General features: G+C 40.1%; 1 protein-coding gene across 6 annotated transcripts in view; it reads left to right on the top strand.

The window, feature by feature from the left end:
- The first annotated feature begins 10,628 nt into the window (after positions 1–10,628).
- The window catches only part of VGLL3 (vestigial like family member 3), a 47,064-nt gene continuing 38,199 nt past the window's right edge, over positions 10,629–19,493 (top strand). For 2 of the 6 annotated variants that reach the window (XM_044251163.1, XM_044251162.1), the window contains exon 1: positions 11,292–11,491. Coding sequence is in view for 4 of the 6 variants with exons in the window: in XM_044251160.1 (XP_044107095.1) it covers positions 11,042–11,167 (126 nt within the window). In the remaining 2 variants the exon portion in view is untranslated. Of the gene's footprint in view, positions 11,168–11,291; positions 11,492–14,129; positions 14,195–19,493 lie in introns of those variants that run through there. The other 4 variants (XM_044251160.1, XM_044251159.1, XM_044251164.1 and 1 more) reach the window with 4 other exon arrangements.

The following is a 19,493-nucleotide window of genomic DNA, read 5'->3' as shown; positions in this document are numbered from 1 at the left end:
TCGTTTATTTATATAATAAGAATGAAATAGGCAGTTGAGAGCCAAATAAATCACTTTCAGGATTTGAAGTACCATGCGTACCTCATTTTGGGATCAAACACCATGCAGGAAAATTTGGCAAAACCAAACAAATAACAAATGGTGGAGTAATTTTGTTTGTTTGTTTCACAAAAGTTATGGGCCTTCAAAATGATCCAAAAAGGTTTCCTTAATGCAAAACCTCTTTTGTGTTTATTAAATATAAATTACTTATAAAACTTGTGATTTGCTCTCAAAGTGCCAGGTTGACACCTGTTGTACAAAGTGACAATACAGCCCTTAGTGCCAGTTTGTGCCTGGTGATCATGGAAAGTTGTATGGCATAGCTTTTCCTCTCTGCTTTCTCTCTTCTGATTGACAGCAACATGGGACTTTGGCTTCATGAATCCTAAAATATTTAAATCAAATTATAAAACCAATGTATTAAAAATGAGAAATTCAAACCACATTGTTCTGGCTGCTGTGACTTATTAGTCCAATTGGTCTTTGTCTGTAGGCTAGTTAGTCCAATGGGTTAGAACAGAGTGTTAATGATGCCAAGATCAAGGGTTTAATCCTCCCTCGCTTGCTTGCTTTGTTCCATTCCATGGATAGAACCATACCCACACCCAGGCCAGGCGCCATGTGATTGTATTCTACTTGTCAGAGGCTGACAGAGACAATGTAGTTAAATTAACCCGGATCTACCATGACTACCAGGAAAACCAACAAAGAAATAGACAAGAAACTCAAGGTACACAATGAACTAATGGTCTGTCATTATCTTCCATGAGGACAAATGATTCTATTTTATGATGAAGTATGTACTCTTTGCTGATTTTTTTAATACAGGCTAAGAAGTGTCTTGGTATCTCTTCATCTATTCTGTTTCCTGACTTAGAGTCCTCTATTATTAAATCTCTGTAAAATACACTAGATCAGGAGTACCATTTAATACTACAATTCAAGCCAAAATTAATTAAAAACAAAACAAAACAAAATTTAAAAACTTAGCAAAGAGAACATGTTGACTGTTTACAGAATACATTCTAGGTGGTAGGTAGAGGTACTAAGAGAGGGTCATGACCTCCTCCCATGTCGGATCTTGGGAAGCAGGTAATGCCATTTGCTGTGTGTCTCTGCCGGATCAACCAGAGATATTTAAAATACCACTTTTTGTTAAGCAAACTATAAAGATTAGAAATAGTCTCATTATTAATTGCAAATAGGTGGAACTTTATCCTCAGAATCTTTAGGTGAGGTCTTCAACCTGTAACTGCATGCTCTAACCTAAAGACCTTATTAGACGAGTAACTATGTCAGAGAAGGGACCACTTTACTAGATGTTGAAAACCATCAGGAAAAAAAAGTGCCACCTTGACTCAGATACAAATAATATCTGTAAGGAGCACTAAGAAATTCTTACATGGATGTTGTTAAAATACTCAACAGAGAGAACATGCTATTACAAGCTCAGCAGGCAAATCTTACCAGGCTGAAAGTGAATAAAATAGTGCAAAACATAAAAGGTATGTGCCGTGCATAACTCTCATGTGTCTTCCACTCTAGATTGTCCTTGAATTTACAGGATTGAATTGTTGGCTTGTGTGTGTTTAGATCAGAACTCTTAAAAAGACCACCACATTATGTTTTGTTTTAAAGTTTTTAATTGTTCTGTGATCGGTCTTGTTCTTGATTTTTGTCTGTTCTACTACTTGCCAAAGTGGGTTTGTGACAGGGAAAGTCATTAATATTTTGAAGTTCAGCATGGGTCAGGTTGTACCTTAGGAGCTTTATTTTTTTATGATTTTATTTATTTGAGAGAGAGAAAGCAAGAGAGCGAGCACACACAAGCAGGAGGAGCAGCACCGGGAGAGGAAGAAGCAGGCTCTCTGCCCAGGGATAGGGAGCCAGACACGGGACTTGATCCTAGGACCATGGGATCATGGCCTGAGCCAAAGGCAGATGCTTAAACTGACTGAGCCACACAGGTGCCCCCCTTATGAACCTTATATACATTATTTACTCATCCTCAGAGAAGTCCTATGAATGTGGCTATCTTTGCTTGACATGAGAAAACTGAAGTTCAGTGTTTTTTCAAAAGGCAACATTTACAGTCTTTTCAGTCTTCATGTAGATATCTGAGGGCCCAATTGTGATCCTGAATTTTCTAGTCATTTCACAGCATGGCCAGCCTCTTCCCTCCTGATAAGGAGGTCCTCTGCCTGTGACTTCTCTAATCACCCTCTCCTACACAACTTGTTGTCTTGTCCACCTGCCTTCTCTGGTCACTCTTCTTTGCTCCATCGAAAGTCCTTGTTTCCTGAAACCATGCCATGTTTCTGGTAATATCAAAAGCTATTCAATTTTTAATACATTGTGAAGGAAATGAAGAAAAACTGAGCAGAAAAGTACTTTTGAGATAAAAGTTTTCAGTTCTACCCAAAGAGAAAATTTGGAAGTTGCTCCTATAAGCCCTTATAATTAATTCTTCCATTGAACTTGGGAATTTTCTGGAGCTCCTTATACGCTTCTTTCCAAACCAGTTCTTAAAGCTGGAAACCCACCATCAGCAGAAATTTTAATTAAACTGACCCATTAGACAAATAATTGATCTAGAGAGTCTACTCTGAGGCTTGTTAATTCTTTGGTGAATCTATCTTCTTACCTCCTTCATACACGTATGTGAAATTTGATTAGACTTAGTGTCCATTCATTATTAGGTAGTACGGGTTTTTTTGTTGTTTTGTTTTTGTTTGTTTGTTTGTTTTTGGAGCATTCTGGAATCAAACACTGCAGTCAAATCCTGGCTCAGCAACTCACAAACTAGGTGATATTTAAAATATTTAAATATTTTAAATATTTAAATATTTAATTTTTCTTCTTTTCAGCTCTTCCATATCTAAAATGATGATAATAACTACTGCATAGGATCAATGTGAGAAATTTTAAATGAGTGAGTTAAAAACAATTTTAACATAAATGCCAGACCAACTGCAGAGCCTCATAAGTGTGAGTTCCTTCTGTCACTGTTTTCTCCATGGAAGTACAGAAGTCCTAAATACCTGATCTATATAAACCCCTTCCATTATCCTTCATCCTCTTATAAAAACCCATGCTTTAAATCATCTAACTAGTCTATAACCTACATCTCAAGTGATGAAAATTGTCTTTAAAGCTAAGCCTAGGGCACCTGGGTGGCTCAGTGGGTTAAGCCTCTGCCTTTGGCTCAGGTCATGATCTCAGGGTCCTGGGATGGAGTCCATCATCTGGCTCTCTGCTCAGTAGGGAGTCTGCCTCCCCCCCTCTCTCTGCCTGATGCTCTGCCTGCTTGTGATCTCTCTCTCTGTGTCAAATAAATAAATAAAATCTTAAAAAAAAAAAAAAAGGCTAAGCCCATCGCAACTGTGACTATGTTGAACCCCAAAGGAAATTATCCCTTAATAAAGCATGACATCATTACCTCATCCAATAAATATTTAATGAATATCTATTAGGTACTATGATATAATAGTGAATTAAACATTTGTGTTTTATGCCTGTATGAATCACAATGGAGAGACAAGGGAAAAACGTTGAGGAAAAAAAACCCGTATTTCAAAAGGAAGGTCATAAGCAAGCAGGTATTGGAGAGAATGGTGGGGATGGGATGGGGTGTACATTAACTTGGGAGATATCTTTGACAAAGAAAGCTTAAGCTAAGATCTAGATGGCAACTAGACCAAGTGTGGAGGGAGAGAATTTTCCAAGTAAATAGTGCACGCAAAGACAAAGGGAGAGAGTTCATTGTACTGAAGCGAATGAATGGATGGCATGTGTTACAATGAAGTCTCAAAGTGGACAGGAGGGAGTGGGTAGGAGGTTATGGAGGTAAGTTGGCAGAGGAAGAGAGACAGGAGAAATGAGAGGAGAAATGAGAGAGAGAAACAGAAAGAGAGAGGAAGAGAGATGGAGAGAGAATTTATAATAAAGAAGCACTATATCCATGATTCAACTAAGTGGACATGGATCTAGCCCAGAGTAAGAGCAGATGGGGCACAGGAATCTATTATGCCTTGAGTTGATCTAAATTCTCATATACCGCTCTCACATTATATGTATATCTTATGAATTTGAATATGATTTTAGCCTTTAAAATTAGCATAATTCTGTCTTTTTAAAAAAAATTTATTATTTATTTATTTATTTATTTGACAGAGAGAGATCAAGATCACAAGTAGGCAGAGAGGCAAGCAGAGAAAGAGGGGGAAGCAGGCTCCCCACTGAGCAGGGAGCCCGATGCAGGGCTCAATCGCAGGACTCTGAGATCATGACCTGAGCTGAAGGCAGAGGCTCAACCCACTGAGCCACCCAGGTGCCCTAAAAATTAGCATAATTCTTAAGAGACATTACTCCTTAAACATGGGCCATACTTCATCTGGTGTTCAACCCAAGGAAAGCATTTTCAATGCTGACGCTCAAATGATCTGTGTTGAACTTACTGAGACTCAGTACATGTGTATCCATTTTATTGTGGGATATTGAAGAAATTTTCAGTTAGAATTTGGGCTGCATATGGTTTCATTTGCTTTATTTATTGCCTTTAGAACTCCATATAAGATATGTCTCCACTCCATAAGTCTTGGGTTTTGAGGAATGCCCTGAGTTGGAGGCTAATTTTTGTGAGTTATTTGCTTATATAGGTGATTTGAAGATGGATGTGATCTCTTAAGATGAGAGGATAGAGTAAGATAAGAAAAAGGCCTAGGACAAAGCAACCAAGAAACTCAATATTTAGAGTATAAGTGGAGGAAAACTTGACAGAGGATATTGAGAAAGAATAACCAAAATGTAAGTAGACAGATTAAGACAGGGGGATGTCATGGAAGGATGTCAAGAGAGGAGAGAATTGTAAGGAGCGATTAATCCTTGATGTCAAAATTTATGAAGCATCAATTAGGATGCAGTTTAGAAAGGAACTTTGAGCTTGTTAACATGATCATTACTGGACTTTTAATAAATTTTGGTGGGATTATGAGACAGAAATCTTATTGCAAATAGACTCAATAAGGGAATGGAAAGGGAGAACATGGAGCAAGTGAATTTGAGGGATTTGAGATTGCTGGAGAGAATAGGAAGCAAGAATTATAAGAGGACATGGGTAAGCATGTTAGAGAAACATGTAAAGCTGCTGAGCATTGAGGAAGGCCCATTTAAAGCAGGTGATCCTAAAGGACAACTGAATAAAGTGGCTTATTGCTTTACATGTGAGTTTTGACCTTCTGTTTTTACAACCATTCCATTGGTATTACTGGAACCACACCTAGATCTATGCAACCAGAGCCCCTCTCTGTGCTGTGAGTTTTAGAGGACTTCCCACTGGCCCTCATCTCAATTGTGCCTCTCCTCATAGGAATCTGTAGGGTAAAGGGGGCGTGTTCACCAAAAGCCCTGTCTTCTAGTACCTCCTTCCCCATTAAATTACTGTATTAGTTTCCCACTGCTGCTGTAACCGATTGCCACAAACTCAGTGACTTAAAACTATTCAAATTTATTATCCTACAACTCTGGAGGTCAGAAGTCCAAAATGATGTTAACGGGGCTGTGTTCCTTCTGGCAGTCTTAGGGCCCCTGTCTTGCCTTTTGCAGCTTCTAGAGGCTGCCTGTGTTCCTTGGCTCATTGGTCCCTTTCATTTTCATTATCAATGGCCCATAGGATCTTTCTCACTGAATATCAATGTGAGACTGACTCTTCTGCCCTCTGACTCCTTAAAAAGACGCTTGTGATTATATTGGGCCCATTCACATAATCCAGGATAATTTAAAATCTGTCTTAAAGTCTACTCATTAGTAGCCTTCATTCCATCAGCAATCTTAGCTCCCTTTTGCCATGTAAAATAAGCATGTTCATAAATTCTAGGGATTAAAGTATAACCTCTTTGGGAGCTGGAGAAGCATTATTCTGCCTAGAACCACCCTGTTTCCTAGTAAAGACCTGGGAAACCCCTGTGCAGATGACCCAAGCCTACTTCCTATGAGCCATAATTTCTAGAATGGGCTACATTATTAGGGGGTTGCTATCTATCTCCTATCCTAACCTATCAGGTTAGGCCAGAGGGCGAGTAAAGTCAGCTGTTTGGGGAACTGAGAGGAGGGTTTGGATGCACAGGTTGAGAAAGCCAGGTGTGTGTATTGCAGATTCCGTATGTTTTCTTACACTGATACCCCAAGTTAAAGACCAAGCTGGCTGTCATCATTCGAAAAAATAAAAGCTGCTTTCCTTTTTGCCTTATCTTAGCCCCAAGGGGTATTGGGAAAACCCACTTCACGTTACCCCTCTAAATAAAGCTGGTTTGGGGAGTTCACATCACCAAATTCCAGCTGAAAATGAAACAATCTGGGAAATATGGTGAGTGGGGCCAAAAATACAGTGAGTGTAAACCCCTGACTCAGAAGAACTGGGAACATTTAAGGTAATTTTGGTATTCTTTTGGAACTGCAATGGCTGGAACAGAAAGGAGTGAGAGGTTAAACACCAATGGTTAATGTAAGATCTAGTTCCACATCAGAACTGAACCCAAAAGGAAGTGGGACAATTTGAAAGAAGGGAGAGAAAAGATAAAAGGGTAAAATTTCAGGAACTTTAACTCAAAATATCAAAAACTTTAACTCCAAATTATCAAGTTCCATCTCATTATTATTTTATTCCAAGTAATTTTGACACCTGTACATACTAGACATGACAATGAGTACACCAGTGATCAGATCACATTCTCTGATCTGAGTGACTCACTACTGTTAAATGCAATTGGCCTACATTTTTTCTTCCCCACCCCTTTCTGAAACTCCAAGATGACCAAAGAATGATCTAATCTAAAGCCTCTTCTCTCACGTATATATATATATATAGAGAGAGGCATAAATAAATGTGGCATGTATGCACATAAAATACATATGTGCTTATTTACATAGACAGCATGGGGAGATAGGGAGAGAACTGAATTGGTTTTGGTTTTAGTGTGCCTTCTGTAGGAGACATGGATCAGACCACGTGTTTGTGTATCATTGAAAGATGTTGTAGACTAGATGATCTTTTTAATTCTTTTCCACTCTAAAACCCTAAACATTTACCAGGGAAGTCAGGTACTTTCCTGACAGGAATTATCCTACATTCTGTTAATGAGCAAATAAAGCCTCCAGGCCTTAACAAGTTTTCTTCCCTCTCTGTCCAGTTCATGCTTCTTCTAGATTCTAATTCTGGGCAGAATTTTTCATTAGTCTCTCATTTTTCCCCTATCACTACAATTTAGAAATGAAGGAGGTACTTCATTATAGAAAGATTTTGCCAAATACCTCCAGACTTTTGGGTCTGTGACTTATTAGTATCCAAGTACTACATCTTCATCATATAATAAATATTTGCAACATACTAAAGGCCATATGGGGAACAAGGAAGATACAGAAATTGTGGGTATGGCATTTTGGATTTAGTTTTGTTTTATTTTCTGAGTTAACAGATATATACTGAACATCTTCTTAATGTTAAATATATAAGATATAAATGTTCTCTGCAAGTCTAGTAGAGGAAATATATCGAACACATGATTATATTAAAAACAATAAGCTACAGATAATTAAGTTATTTGAAGATACAGTTGGAACTCTTAAGTGTTTAAAACAGAAGGCTTTCCGTAGAGGAAAGGGTGCTCTTGCAAACTAGCTTTGTGGCCTAATTTAGTCACTTTCCACTCCAGGTCTCATATTAGGAGGATCTTCATATTAGGAGTTTCTCTATTAGGAGGATCTTCTCATTCTAACATACAGTAGAAATCCTGATTGATACAGGATCTGAAACCATGTTCCATGTTCTAACCTTCACTGATATGCTTGGATCCTCCATGAATTTGTAAGCTCCTTGAAGAATTTTTTCTCCTTTTAAAATCTTTTGAAACATAATCCCCTAAGAACAAAAAGGAGTTTGCAAGTGAAGAAAGTTGAGTGTGTTGGTACAGAAGTTCGGGTCATGCATAAAAAGGGAAGGTCATAGGAGATACCATGTTCTTTCCTGGAAAGGGAGGTCTTAATTCACGTGGCTGAATGGATAGTTTATAGAAGATGATGACAAAGGGACCAGAATTTGAATGTTAAAGAGTTGAGGTTGTGGGGGGCTATTATAAATGTTTTTTTAAAGTTAAACAAAACATTATTACTCTGTTGGATTTGCAGTGGCTGGGACAGAAAACAGTAAGAAGATAAATTGTGGGGGTGCCTGGGTGGCTCAGTGGGTTAAAGCCTCTGCCTTAGGCTCAGGTCATGATCCCAGAGTCTTAGGATCAAGCCCCACATCGCTCAGCAGGGAGCCTGCTTCCCTTCCTCTCTCTCTGTCTGCCTCTCTTCCTACTTGTGATCTCAGTCAAATAAATAAAATCTTTAAAAAAAAAAAGAAGAAGATAAATTGTGTGAAGAATGGATCAGAAGACAAGACTATTAGGGCCTGGAAATCAGGTAGAAGCTGCCTTCAGGAGTCTGGGTGAAAGATGCTGCATGAACTAAGGGTTATAGCAGGAGAGATAAATGATGAGGGGAGAGAGTCAGTACAAGTGTAAAGTTGGAATCAAGTGGACTCAGATTGGGACTGTGGGAAAATATCAGTGCTATCATGACTGAGGTTCCTATGGAACATCTGTGTGGAACCATCTAAATAGAAGTCAAATAGTTGAACCTGGAACACAGGAAAGGATGACCAGAGGATGTCATTTTTTGAAAAGGCAGGGACAGCATTTCAAATAAGTTCGTATACGTCTTATTGATAGGAATGCTTCTTCATTACAAAAAGCACAAAATCCGAACTGTGAATGCCCTTCATAAATGTATTTTTAATATTCAGTAGATGAAAGAATGAATGAGTGAATAGGAGCTGTTACGAGTAGCAGAGTTCCTGTCAAATACTATAGTTACGTATTTGAGTGTGTAAATGTGTGTATGTGTGAATATATATGTATTTATGTATGTGTGAATGTATAGTTATGTATACACACATACACATTCATATCAAGTTAGCAATATATTAATGCTGTACATCTCTGATATAGTATATGAGTCTGTTAGGGCTGCCATAAAAACCCCACAAGACTGGGTGCCCTGAACAACAGATATTTACTTTCTGACGTCTTTGGAGGCTAAAATTCCAATATGGGGCTCCTGGGTGGCTCAGTTGGTCTGCCTTAGTCTCTGGTCATGATCCTGGGGTCCTGGGATTGAGCCCCACATGGGGCTCCCTGCTCAGTGGGAAGCCTGCCTCACACTTGTGTGTGCTCTCTCTCTCTCTCTCCTGTATACTATCTCTCTCTGTCAAGGGAATGAATAAAATCTTAAAAAAAAAATCCAATTATCAAGCTGCCCTCAAGATTAGTTTCTAGTGAGAAGACTCTTCCTGGCTTGTAGACTGCACCTTCTACTGACTGTCCCAAAGCCTTTCCTCTGTGCCAGGGCAGACAGGGATCACTAGTGTGACTTCTTCTTCTGTAAGGATACCAGTCCTAGATTAGGACCCCACTCTTAGGACCTCACTTAATCTGAACTCCCTCCTGATACGCTTTGTCTCCAAATACAGTCACATTGGGGGTCAGACTACAACATATGTATCTGGGGCGGGAGGGAGGGAAACACAATTCAGTCCATGACAACATCAGTACATAGGACATTCAGCTAGTCTTTTTCTCAAAGGATAGTCTTTGTGAAAACAAAGAAACTGTTCTGTGTCATAAAAGGATACTTAAATAGAAGGGGAGAGATACACTTGTTAAAGTTCAAAGATTTTGCCTATTTATAAGATAATTACAATTCTTTTGTACTTCACCTGATTTTATCAAAATAGTTATATTCCCACAAAGAGAATTTTTGCTTTTGTTTTTGTTTTTAATTTTGGAGAGGATTATAAGCCACTTGCAAGTAGATAAACCTTTAATAGCTGAATGAGTTTAATCAGTTGTTATTGTCTATTACTCTATGGAAACCAGGCAGGAAGAGCCAGAAAAGGTTGACGTCCCACAAAAATTGCATACCATGAAGGTGTAAACTTAAAGCGAGATCACTTGTAGAAAACTGTGTTGCATTCTTGGCGTGTGCGCGTTCGTAATAAAGTTAACTTTCACTTACGGTTATATTTAACGCAGGGGCTAATCCCAGTTTAATTTGCGCCTGTTCTGTTTAACCTCTTTGTACACTTGGCCTTGGTTTAGCGCTGGCCTATGCGTTGGTGTTCCCCACTAAAAGCTCCTTGGGGTTGCGAAGCCCTTGCCCTGACAGCCAGGTGACACAGGGTGGAAAGCCTGAGCTCTGAGGGCGCGGAGCCTCTCGCATACCGTTCCCCTCCCATCATCATCCCACCGCCGGGAGGCGGAGAGGGCTTCAAACTTCGCTCCAATCCGCAGCCGGCCCTCCCCGGGGTCCCCCGCTGGGCGACCCGCCCGCCGCGGACCGAGTTGGAGGAACTTTGCACAGCTCCGCGCCAGAGCCTGGAGCGGCGAAGTGCTCCCCCTCCTCTCCAGCGCCCCCCTCCCTCTGCCCCCGCCTCCCGGTCCTCGCCCAGGCGCGAGCTCTGGTGATAGGACGAGCCCCGGGCGTGCATTGTGTATATGCAAACCAGAGCCCCGGCTCCCCAGGGCTGCCCAACCCGGCCGGGGCTGCGGCGGCGGCTGGCGCTGCAGTGGGCGCTGCTGTCCTCTCCGGAGCCGGGCACTGTCATGCCCCCGCCGCGCGGCGGGCCCCTGCGTCCCGGAGCCGCTATATAAGCGCAGGGAAGGGGACAATCGGAGGGGCTGAAGATGAAGGTGCCCGCGCATGGGCCCCCACTGATTGCCAACCCCTCCCGAGCCCGCGCCCCGCGCGGAGCCCGCGGCCGCCGAGGACCCGCCTTCGCCGCAGTAGCAGCTGGAGCAGCGACAGAGGAGGCAGCTGCGGCGGTGGCGGTGGCGGCGGCGCCCGTCGCCCGAGCGCGCAGAGCGGCGGCGGCAGCTCGGGGGCCGCCGCTGCCCCGGCTGCCATGAGTTGTGCGGAGGTGATGTATCACCCCCAGCCGTATGGAGCGCCCCAGTATCTGCCCAACCCTGTGGCAGCTGCAACCTGCCCCACAGCCTACTACCACCCGGCGCCCCAACCTGGCCAGCAGGTGAGTCACCGACCGGGCAGCCCGCCGGGGGCGGGGGCGGGGGCGAGGGGCACCGAGAGTATCTGTCTGGGACTCGGGCGACGTCCCGCCGGGACGGGTGGCGCGGAGGATGCTCTGGGACCTGGGGGAGCGCCGTTGAGCTGAACGGAGGAAAGGCTTCGGGAAGGGACCAGCAGCCTGGTGGACGGGTGGGGATTCGATGTGAGGCACTACCTGGCTTCATTGAGCTGGTGTCACTGGAGCTCAGAGCTGCTCCGCATAGCCACCTTAGCTCTTTGGGCTCAGTTCTTTGAAACCCACCAAGGGCATCTGTCTTAGGAGTATGTGAGTAAACTTACTTTAAATCAAATATTTTCTTTTCTTTGGAAAGGTGAAATGTTTTCAGGGTTTTCTTGATTAAGAGGATAAAATTGTGTCACCGACATAGGGGAGGCTACCTGGGCAGTGAGCTCATGGAATGACCTTTCTGGAACTTTAATGGAACAGAAGTCTAGTGTAATGTCTGTCAAATGTTACTAGAACTTCTCTGTAGAGTCTGTCTTCTTATGACTGTGACTGGGAGGGCAGGAATTGATCCCAAACTTCCTCATTCATTTTTTTTAATTCCATCAAAGCGCAGAGATGTTATAGTTCAGCCTAGTAGAAGTGTGTCCCCACTCAAGAGGTAACCTTGGATCACTGGATGTTGGGTCTTCACCATGCTGAGAGTGACGGAGAATGCTGTGGATTAAAAGGGTTCTGGAAGCAGGGAGATGATATAGTTCTTTTAGAAGAGAGAGTAGGGTGTGGGGAATTTGGCACTAGGTACCCCTAGACATTCCTCTGTGGACACCAACAGAATGTGTTTCAAACCTCAGTTAGTGCTATAGAGAACACATATGTGAGTATGTGGCACCAGCTTGTACTGAAGTAGGGTCTTCAGACTCTGGGAATTCGGGAATTCGGGTTGATTTGGGTGAAATTTTTAAAAATACAATTTATGCACTCCGAGGTGGAGACACTTACCAGGGAACCAGATGTGCTTTGGAAATTACCATTCACAGAATTTATTGATTGGGTTTTAAAACATTTCTTAGGAACCATATGTTTTATTATGGTCTTAAGGGTTTGGCTCTTTATTAAAACTTACATAATTAATTTTGATTTCTGTATTCCTTTTACTTGTTTCTTTGCTAGATTTGTAAGGCTACTCTTTGGAAAGAAATCATAACTTCAGTTTAGAATTTAAGGACTGTAAAATTCAGCTGATTCTGGAGCAGGGAACATGCCCCAGAGTTATTTGCTAAACAATATAAGCTTAACTGGACCAAGTAGGGCAAAAGAGGAAGGAACCCCATTTTATTGCTACCATTATTTTTTTTTTAAATATTCAGCAGCCTTAGCATTTGAAAGCAAGATTACTTTTAGGAAAGAGAATAGGAAAACATTTTATAATTTGTGGTCGAAGATAGATTTAAACATTTTGGTTATGCTGTTTGCTTTTATTTTAAACATAAAAGATGTTTGCTTTTAAACATAAAAGATGTTAAGTAATAGAGAAAACCATTTAGGTACAAATTAGGCAAGTGAGGCAAAGAGATGCTGGGTATCATTTTTATGTGTTTTATAAACAGTCAGTCCCAGATGAACCATCCTATTTCCTCCCTTCCCTTCCTTCATCTCAGAGGCTCTCAGTTGTCAACTGGAATGTAGACAAGCAACAGACTCAAAATTACTAAGCATACAGAAAAGTATTTTTCCCCTTAAAAGATAACTTGAACTATGTAAGTTATGAATAGGGTTTTGTTCTATAGAATTGTGAAAATAATTCCATTAATATATGAATCTGTGGTGGAGGTTAGGGATTATAATACTCTTGAACTAGAAAATAAAATTCATATCGGAAAAATTATAAGTTACTATTCATAAAATTCAGTTTTCAGTGAGAAAAACTCCAGTACGCCAACTTTTGTAACAGTGCTACAACTCGATCCCCAAATATCAGTCTTTTGCTGAGACCATCAACTGACTGAAGAATGAACTTTCTTTTTCACCTGAATCGTCCACATTGATAAGTTGCGCATATTAGTAAATGTCAACTTTACTACCCTTTAGGTTCTATAGGTATCCTTCAAATAGGTAATTGGCTGAGGTGACTTTAAGAACTTAGCTGAGAGGTGTGCTTGGAAATTTTCTTGTTACTTTTACAAAAATGGCTTGTTACAGGATACTTTTTCTGTTGTTGTTAAGTAAGGAAATGGACTATAACTGGCTAGTGAAATAAAAAGACTTGATAGTGTAACTACTGTTCTTTTACTGTCAGGAGTTTATTTTGATGACCTATATTTTCTATTGGAAAAAAGAGTAAATCAGGAAATTCTTATCAGGCTGACAACATTTTTAGACTATGCAGTGCGTGGGTGAAGTGGGACTAATATTGACTTGGCCCTAATGCAGTCATCCGAGAATACATATTTTGGTTGTTTTTGCATTCCATAAGGTTTTATCATTATTATCCTTGAAGATTGTTTTCTCCATCCATGGGAAGTGACCCCTAATAGCATCTTGCCTGGGAGACAAAAATAAAGGCTACCACTCCTACAGCATTTGAAAACTTGATTTGCTGAGCAGAAAAAAGAAAAGCAGAAAAAGTGATAAGAGTTATAAAGAAAGTTTCATGGTCACTAATAGAATGTTAGAAAAGAAAGCATTTCAGGTTTGTGTTCCTTCTGTAATCCGTTGTAGTGGTGTATCTTTGAGCTGATTTTTTCCCCTCGAATCCAATAGCTCAGAAGTCCTTGTAAGTTAGTATAGCATAATGGTTTATTTTTTTTCAAATATTTTATTTATTCATTTGACACAGAGAGAGAGTGTGTAGGAAGAGTGGAGAAGGCAGTGGGAGAAGCAGACTCCCTGCTGAGCAGAGAGCCTGACGCAGGGCTCGATCCCAGGACCTGGAGATCATGACCTGAGCTGAAGGCAGGCGCTTAACCATCTGAGCCACCCAGGCACCCTATAATGGTCTATTATGATGGATTTTATCCACAGGTGTGTTTTTCCTCTTCATGTATGATCATATAGCTGATAATTATTTTTGAAATAATAGAATATCATTCCCCAGGCGTGTGTATACTCTGCTTTACCCTTAAAAGCACAAATATGCACTTGAAATTTTAAGTTCAGATTTTTTTTTCATCAAGTATATTATGCATTGTAGGTAGTAATAGGTTGGTGTCTTAAAAACCTAGTGAACTGCATATATCTCAGGCGGCACTGTAATGCGTTACTCAGGCATACAGTAGACTACGTGAATCAAAATAATTTGTAAATATGTCTGCAGAGTAAGTTTTATAGTCCCTGACATTAATTCCTAGAAGTTGTATGACTATGAGTAAATCTTACAGTGTGTTTTATCCAGACAGGGTTTGCTAAGAGATGCTAAGCTTTGTGGTCCTCATGCCCACCATCTCTTTAACATCTCCTCAAGAGAACTCTTGACTCAGTCTCTCAGCCCGTGCTCCGGAGGCATGATGACACTGCAGAACGTGTCCAGAAAGGAATGTGCTTGCATTCTAACAGTGACAGTAGGAACTAAGAGAAACAAATTCCCAAATATGTGTCAGGAAAAATTGAGGGAAATGATATGAAATCATAGATTCCCTTCATACCTGGGGGACTTCTCATCTTAAATGTAGACAGCCTGTTATTGTCTAAATCTGCCCCCCCATTTACTCATAATGTCAACATTAGAAAGATACGTAAAGCTTTCAGAATCCTGTAGTTTGTTCATGAGGTGGTGAAAGCAGAAAAAAAGATCGCCAGTTTTCTAATTGTGCATAGGGGTTTTTAACAATTATGCTCCGGGCTTCATATAAGTTACAGCATATTTACTCTGTCCACAGCTGTGTGAATCTGCTTGCATGCTTTCACTTAAAAGAATTAAATGCTCCTAGGAGACAGAACTCCAGTTATAAATTTGTAAGGAGTGCCCCGCTCCCCAAACTATTTCTCTGGATTTGGATACCTTGGTTAGGTCATAAAACACACACACACACACACACACACACGTAGTCAGAAGAAGACACCCTGAAAAAACACACTACACCCTTCCTTTTGCAAATGGGAAAAATGGATGCTCACATGGCTGAACCACCTAGCCAAAGATTTCAGAGTTAATTGGTGACAAAATTAAGACCACCAGATGCCGTGCTCCCCAATCTAGCATCTTTCTACCATGCCATACAGTCTTCCAAGCTTTTTTATTTTTTAATTTTTTGCAATTGCACAATAGGCTTATTTTTGTCTTTAGTGCTCCAAATCACCTTTTTGATAAAGAAGATTAATATGCAGTAGATTCTTTGGCCTTGGAGCTTGAAATTCTTTCCAAGTCCTTGGTAGTGTACTTTTTTAGTTTAGGCATTCCAAAGTCCTTTTGAAAGCATTTATATTATGCTAATGACTTTTGCTATCCATTCTGCATCCTTTGTTGATGAGGCAGAATATCCACTTAGCAAATGAACATTTATTTATTTTAAAATAATCTTGAGGAAGTGGTATTAACAGTCAGCTTTAAGTGCTTCATATGTTACTGTTATTTCAACCTAAGTTTAGATTCATTAAACAGAAAGAATACAATTATATCCTAAATAGTCTCAATATACAGCCAACTTATTTAAGGTGGAGGATCCAATTTTCTTGCAACTGTAAGCAAGGACTTAAGTGGACTTATAAGAATTCATGCAGGACTTCATTGAGAAAGAACAACCCCCATAATTCCACACTACACAAATTAACTTGACTGCAGAAACTTAGAAGCTTAAAGTACCCAGAGTTTTATGCTCCCAATAACATTACAGCCAGAAAATTCAAAGCTGGAAAAAAAAATTAAACTTTAAAATGACTAAACTAACTGTTGTCTCTGGCAGTCAACCAGAAGAGAGATTACAATAACGATAGAAAGGGAAGGCTTGGAATCCGTACAATCATGCATAGTGGAGATATGTTTAGCAGAAAACCAAATGCCTGGACAAGGTGACAACTCTTTGGAAAGGAAAGGGTATTTTGGGCAAATACAAGGAAGGCCTAATTCACCTTGCACTTTATAAAGTCTCCCATCTCATGAAATTGGGCATGGCAGGGACATGCGCCACGGCAAAGGAAATGAGGGTGTTCAGAGTGAAGAAGCTTGCCATCGGGCACAGAGACTTTTGGGGCTGTTGCAGCAAAGATGCTGAGCTGATCCCTTTGGATAGTGTATGTATTTCTGTCTTGTATCCTTCTGTGCAAAGGGAATGTTCAATGAGACTAAAAATATTATGCTCAGGATACTTAGGGCAGATCCTAAAGCAAACTTGTGTATTAGACTTTCTGTCTATCATTCTAAAAGTTGGGTGCTGAAGTTGGATCCCATTCCCATAGGCCCTACTTCCAGCTAGCATTAAAACACACACACACACACACACACACACACACACCATAAAGAATCCCAAACTAATTAATCCAGTAATAGATAACAATTTAAGGTATTATCTCCAGAAAAATATTTTCATTCTTCATTCAGGAAACAAAAGCTTTCTGATACTTGAATTTCAGGTTCTGGCAGACACAGTGAAGGAAATAATTGTGGGCAAAACTCTGCCCCAAATCTTTCAAAAAGCACCTCTTTAAGCAGCTGGTTTTCTGCTTTAACTATTCATTTAGGAAGACCCAACACTGCCCTGAACCAATAGACCCAAACATCTGCTGCTAAAAACAAGTAGTCATATATGCCATATTTGTAGATATCTCAGTGGATACCAGTTTTATGCCAATAATTTAGAAGTGTGGTCTGAACTGGGGTAACCAAACTATATTTCATTTGTCTTGTGTTTTAGTAGAGAGGAGACAAAGAAAAGAAAGGAAGAATGACCTGAAGTAAACAGGTGTCCTTTTGTCTTAGAACTCTAATGTGGTAGTATGCCAAAACACTTGTCCTTGGCGGATGGAGCGAGGGGCGGGGCAGTTGTGGGATGTATCCTTTCTTCTTACTGTGAAGATAGATGAAGGAGATACCAAAGCTAATTCTTGGGAATTGGGCTAGATGACCCATGTCTAGGAATGAATTAGTCTTCAATGGTCTGTACGGTATTTTTGGCTGGTGTCCTGCAAAATCAGAAGAGGCAGCCAACGTAAGAAACAAAATTAAGTGTGAATTTGTCTAGGGCTCTAGCATGTTGCTTATTAGGATAGAGAGTTGGACGAGACCTCTGAGATAATCGAGTCTCAAAACTCCTCATTTTCAGAGGAGGAAGCTGAAGGCCAGACGGTTTGGTGACTGACCCAGACTCGTGGACTCATTTTGGTCAAATCCTCCTTTCTATTCCCGCTCTCTTTCTATTGCGGTTCCTTCCCATCTGGACTTCTTTGGAAACAAGGAAACAATAATTGACCTAATGTTACCTTCTTACTTTTCTTGTTTAAAAATTTAAAAATATTAGCTACTTGGAGAAATTGGACAATTAACCTTATGGATAAACTGTGAGGTTCTCTTTATTTACCACTGCCCTTACAATGCTCTTCTGACTAACTATGAGCAGCTTGGGTTTAATGATAGGCTATGACTTTCATTTTTGTGATGAATCCATGTCTTTGCACAATTACTGATAGAGAAGAGGAATTAATTGGTGATTCAATGAATAACAGATGAATTTTTAAAGATGAAGTCATACCCTATGTCTAGTAATAGGATTATAAAGACATATCAGAAAATCACATATTGGAAACTTGTTTCATTCAAAGTAGTCAGTTTGAGAGAGAACACATACCCTTGTGATGTGATCATAGCTTAAAATATTTTGGGAATGCAAATTTTGAAATTCTGTCTAAGTATGTGGCATATTTTTTTGGAACATCCTCGAAACTGGAAACTTTTCATCCTTGGAAGGGATGAGTTTGATTTTTGATAATGACCAGAATCATTGAGACTCAAGTGTGCTCAAAAATAGCTGGTCGAGTTAATAGTATTTTTGGTTTGTTACTCCCAACTCTTAAGAAAAATGAAAACAAAACAAAATAAGCAAACAAACACAGAATCTCGAGTTATGACTGTGTCTCACAAAATTGGCTCTGCTCACATTTCCAAAATAGGATTTCCAGAAAAATGGTGGGCAATAACATTATGTATCTGAGTTGCCAAGGGTACAATACCTTTTTTGGATAGAGACTTCAGTTTTATGTGGATGTATATCTATTTTGAAGAGCACTGCATGATTTAATAGCTGTAACTCTGTTATATGTTTACATCTCTATTTTTTTTTTTTAATGTTATAAGTAACTTCGACTCTCCTTAGTTACGGGATGCATCTGATACCCTGCTGATTGTGGGCTTCTGTTTATTTATTTGACTAACCTAAATATATAGACACTCATTTCCTTTAGTCTATTTTCTTGGCTCATGTTTTGTAGTCAGACAGAAATAGGTTCTAATCCTGTCTCTGCCATTTATTAGTTCGATGATCCCAGCCAAGCAAATCAGTTTTTGCATTTGTAAATTGGAAACAATTATTTGGACAAAATATTTGTGTGCTTGTGTTTGAGAGAGGGAAGCAAAATATGGTATGTGAAAGGCCTGTGGCATAGCTCTTCATCCCGACCCACCCTCCCTGAACCTGATTCCTCCTCCTCTTCCAAACAGGCTAAGGATCAAAATTTCAAGTCTCTCTGATATATTTTTAACAATCTGTTACCGAGTAAATTCAGAAAAATATAATCAAGGAGCAGTCAGTTGCTTTTATGGACTTTACAATTTGAAGCATAGGGAATTTGAAACATTTATTTCAGCCTAGCGGTCCTTTCTTAGAGGCATCGACCATGTTTTTTGAACATAAAAGAATCATTGCATTTAGAGAAGAGAGCCAGTAGAAATTGGGAAAAGAAAGAAAAAGAAAAAAGAACGAAAAAAAAAATAAAGGACAAAGCTGTTTCCAAATATCCAATGATTCATTAAAATACTTTTGTTTTTTTAGGAAAAGAAGTTTCCACATATGCACAGTAATCATTTGGCATTTTGTAAGCTTAAGCCTTGGGGAGTTAGTGGTATTTGGCTCCTGACATGGAAGTCTCTCTTGTCAGACAAAATCCTTTCCCCTGCACATTCCTGTGAGAGTTTGTTCCTGTCGTGCCTTGTGGCAGGCTGTGAGGGGGCTCGGTATGGTCTGCATTGCCCAGGCCTTCTCCTTCCTACACTGCTTTAACCTCTTCTCCTGAGTTAGTTTTCACTTTGTGGCTGCTAACTCAGTCATTGTTTCACCTAAGGCAGGGTCATTTTGCCTGGGGGAAAATTGTCATTACTCTGAAATGGGGATGAGCT

The sequence above is a fragment of the Neovison vison genome, chromosome 6 (genome assembly GCF_020171115.1).
Source record: "Neovison vison isolate M4711 chromosome 6, ASM_NN_V1, whole genome shotgun sequence".
NCBI classification, from domain to species: Eukaryota; Metazoa; Chordata; class Mammalia; order Carnivora; family Mustelidae; genus Neogale; species Neogale vison.
Note: the sequence above shows the minus strand (reverse complement) of the source record. Positions and strands in the feature narration are given on the sequence as shown.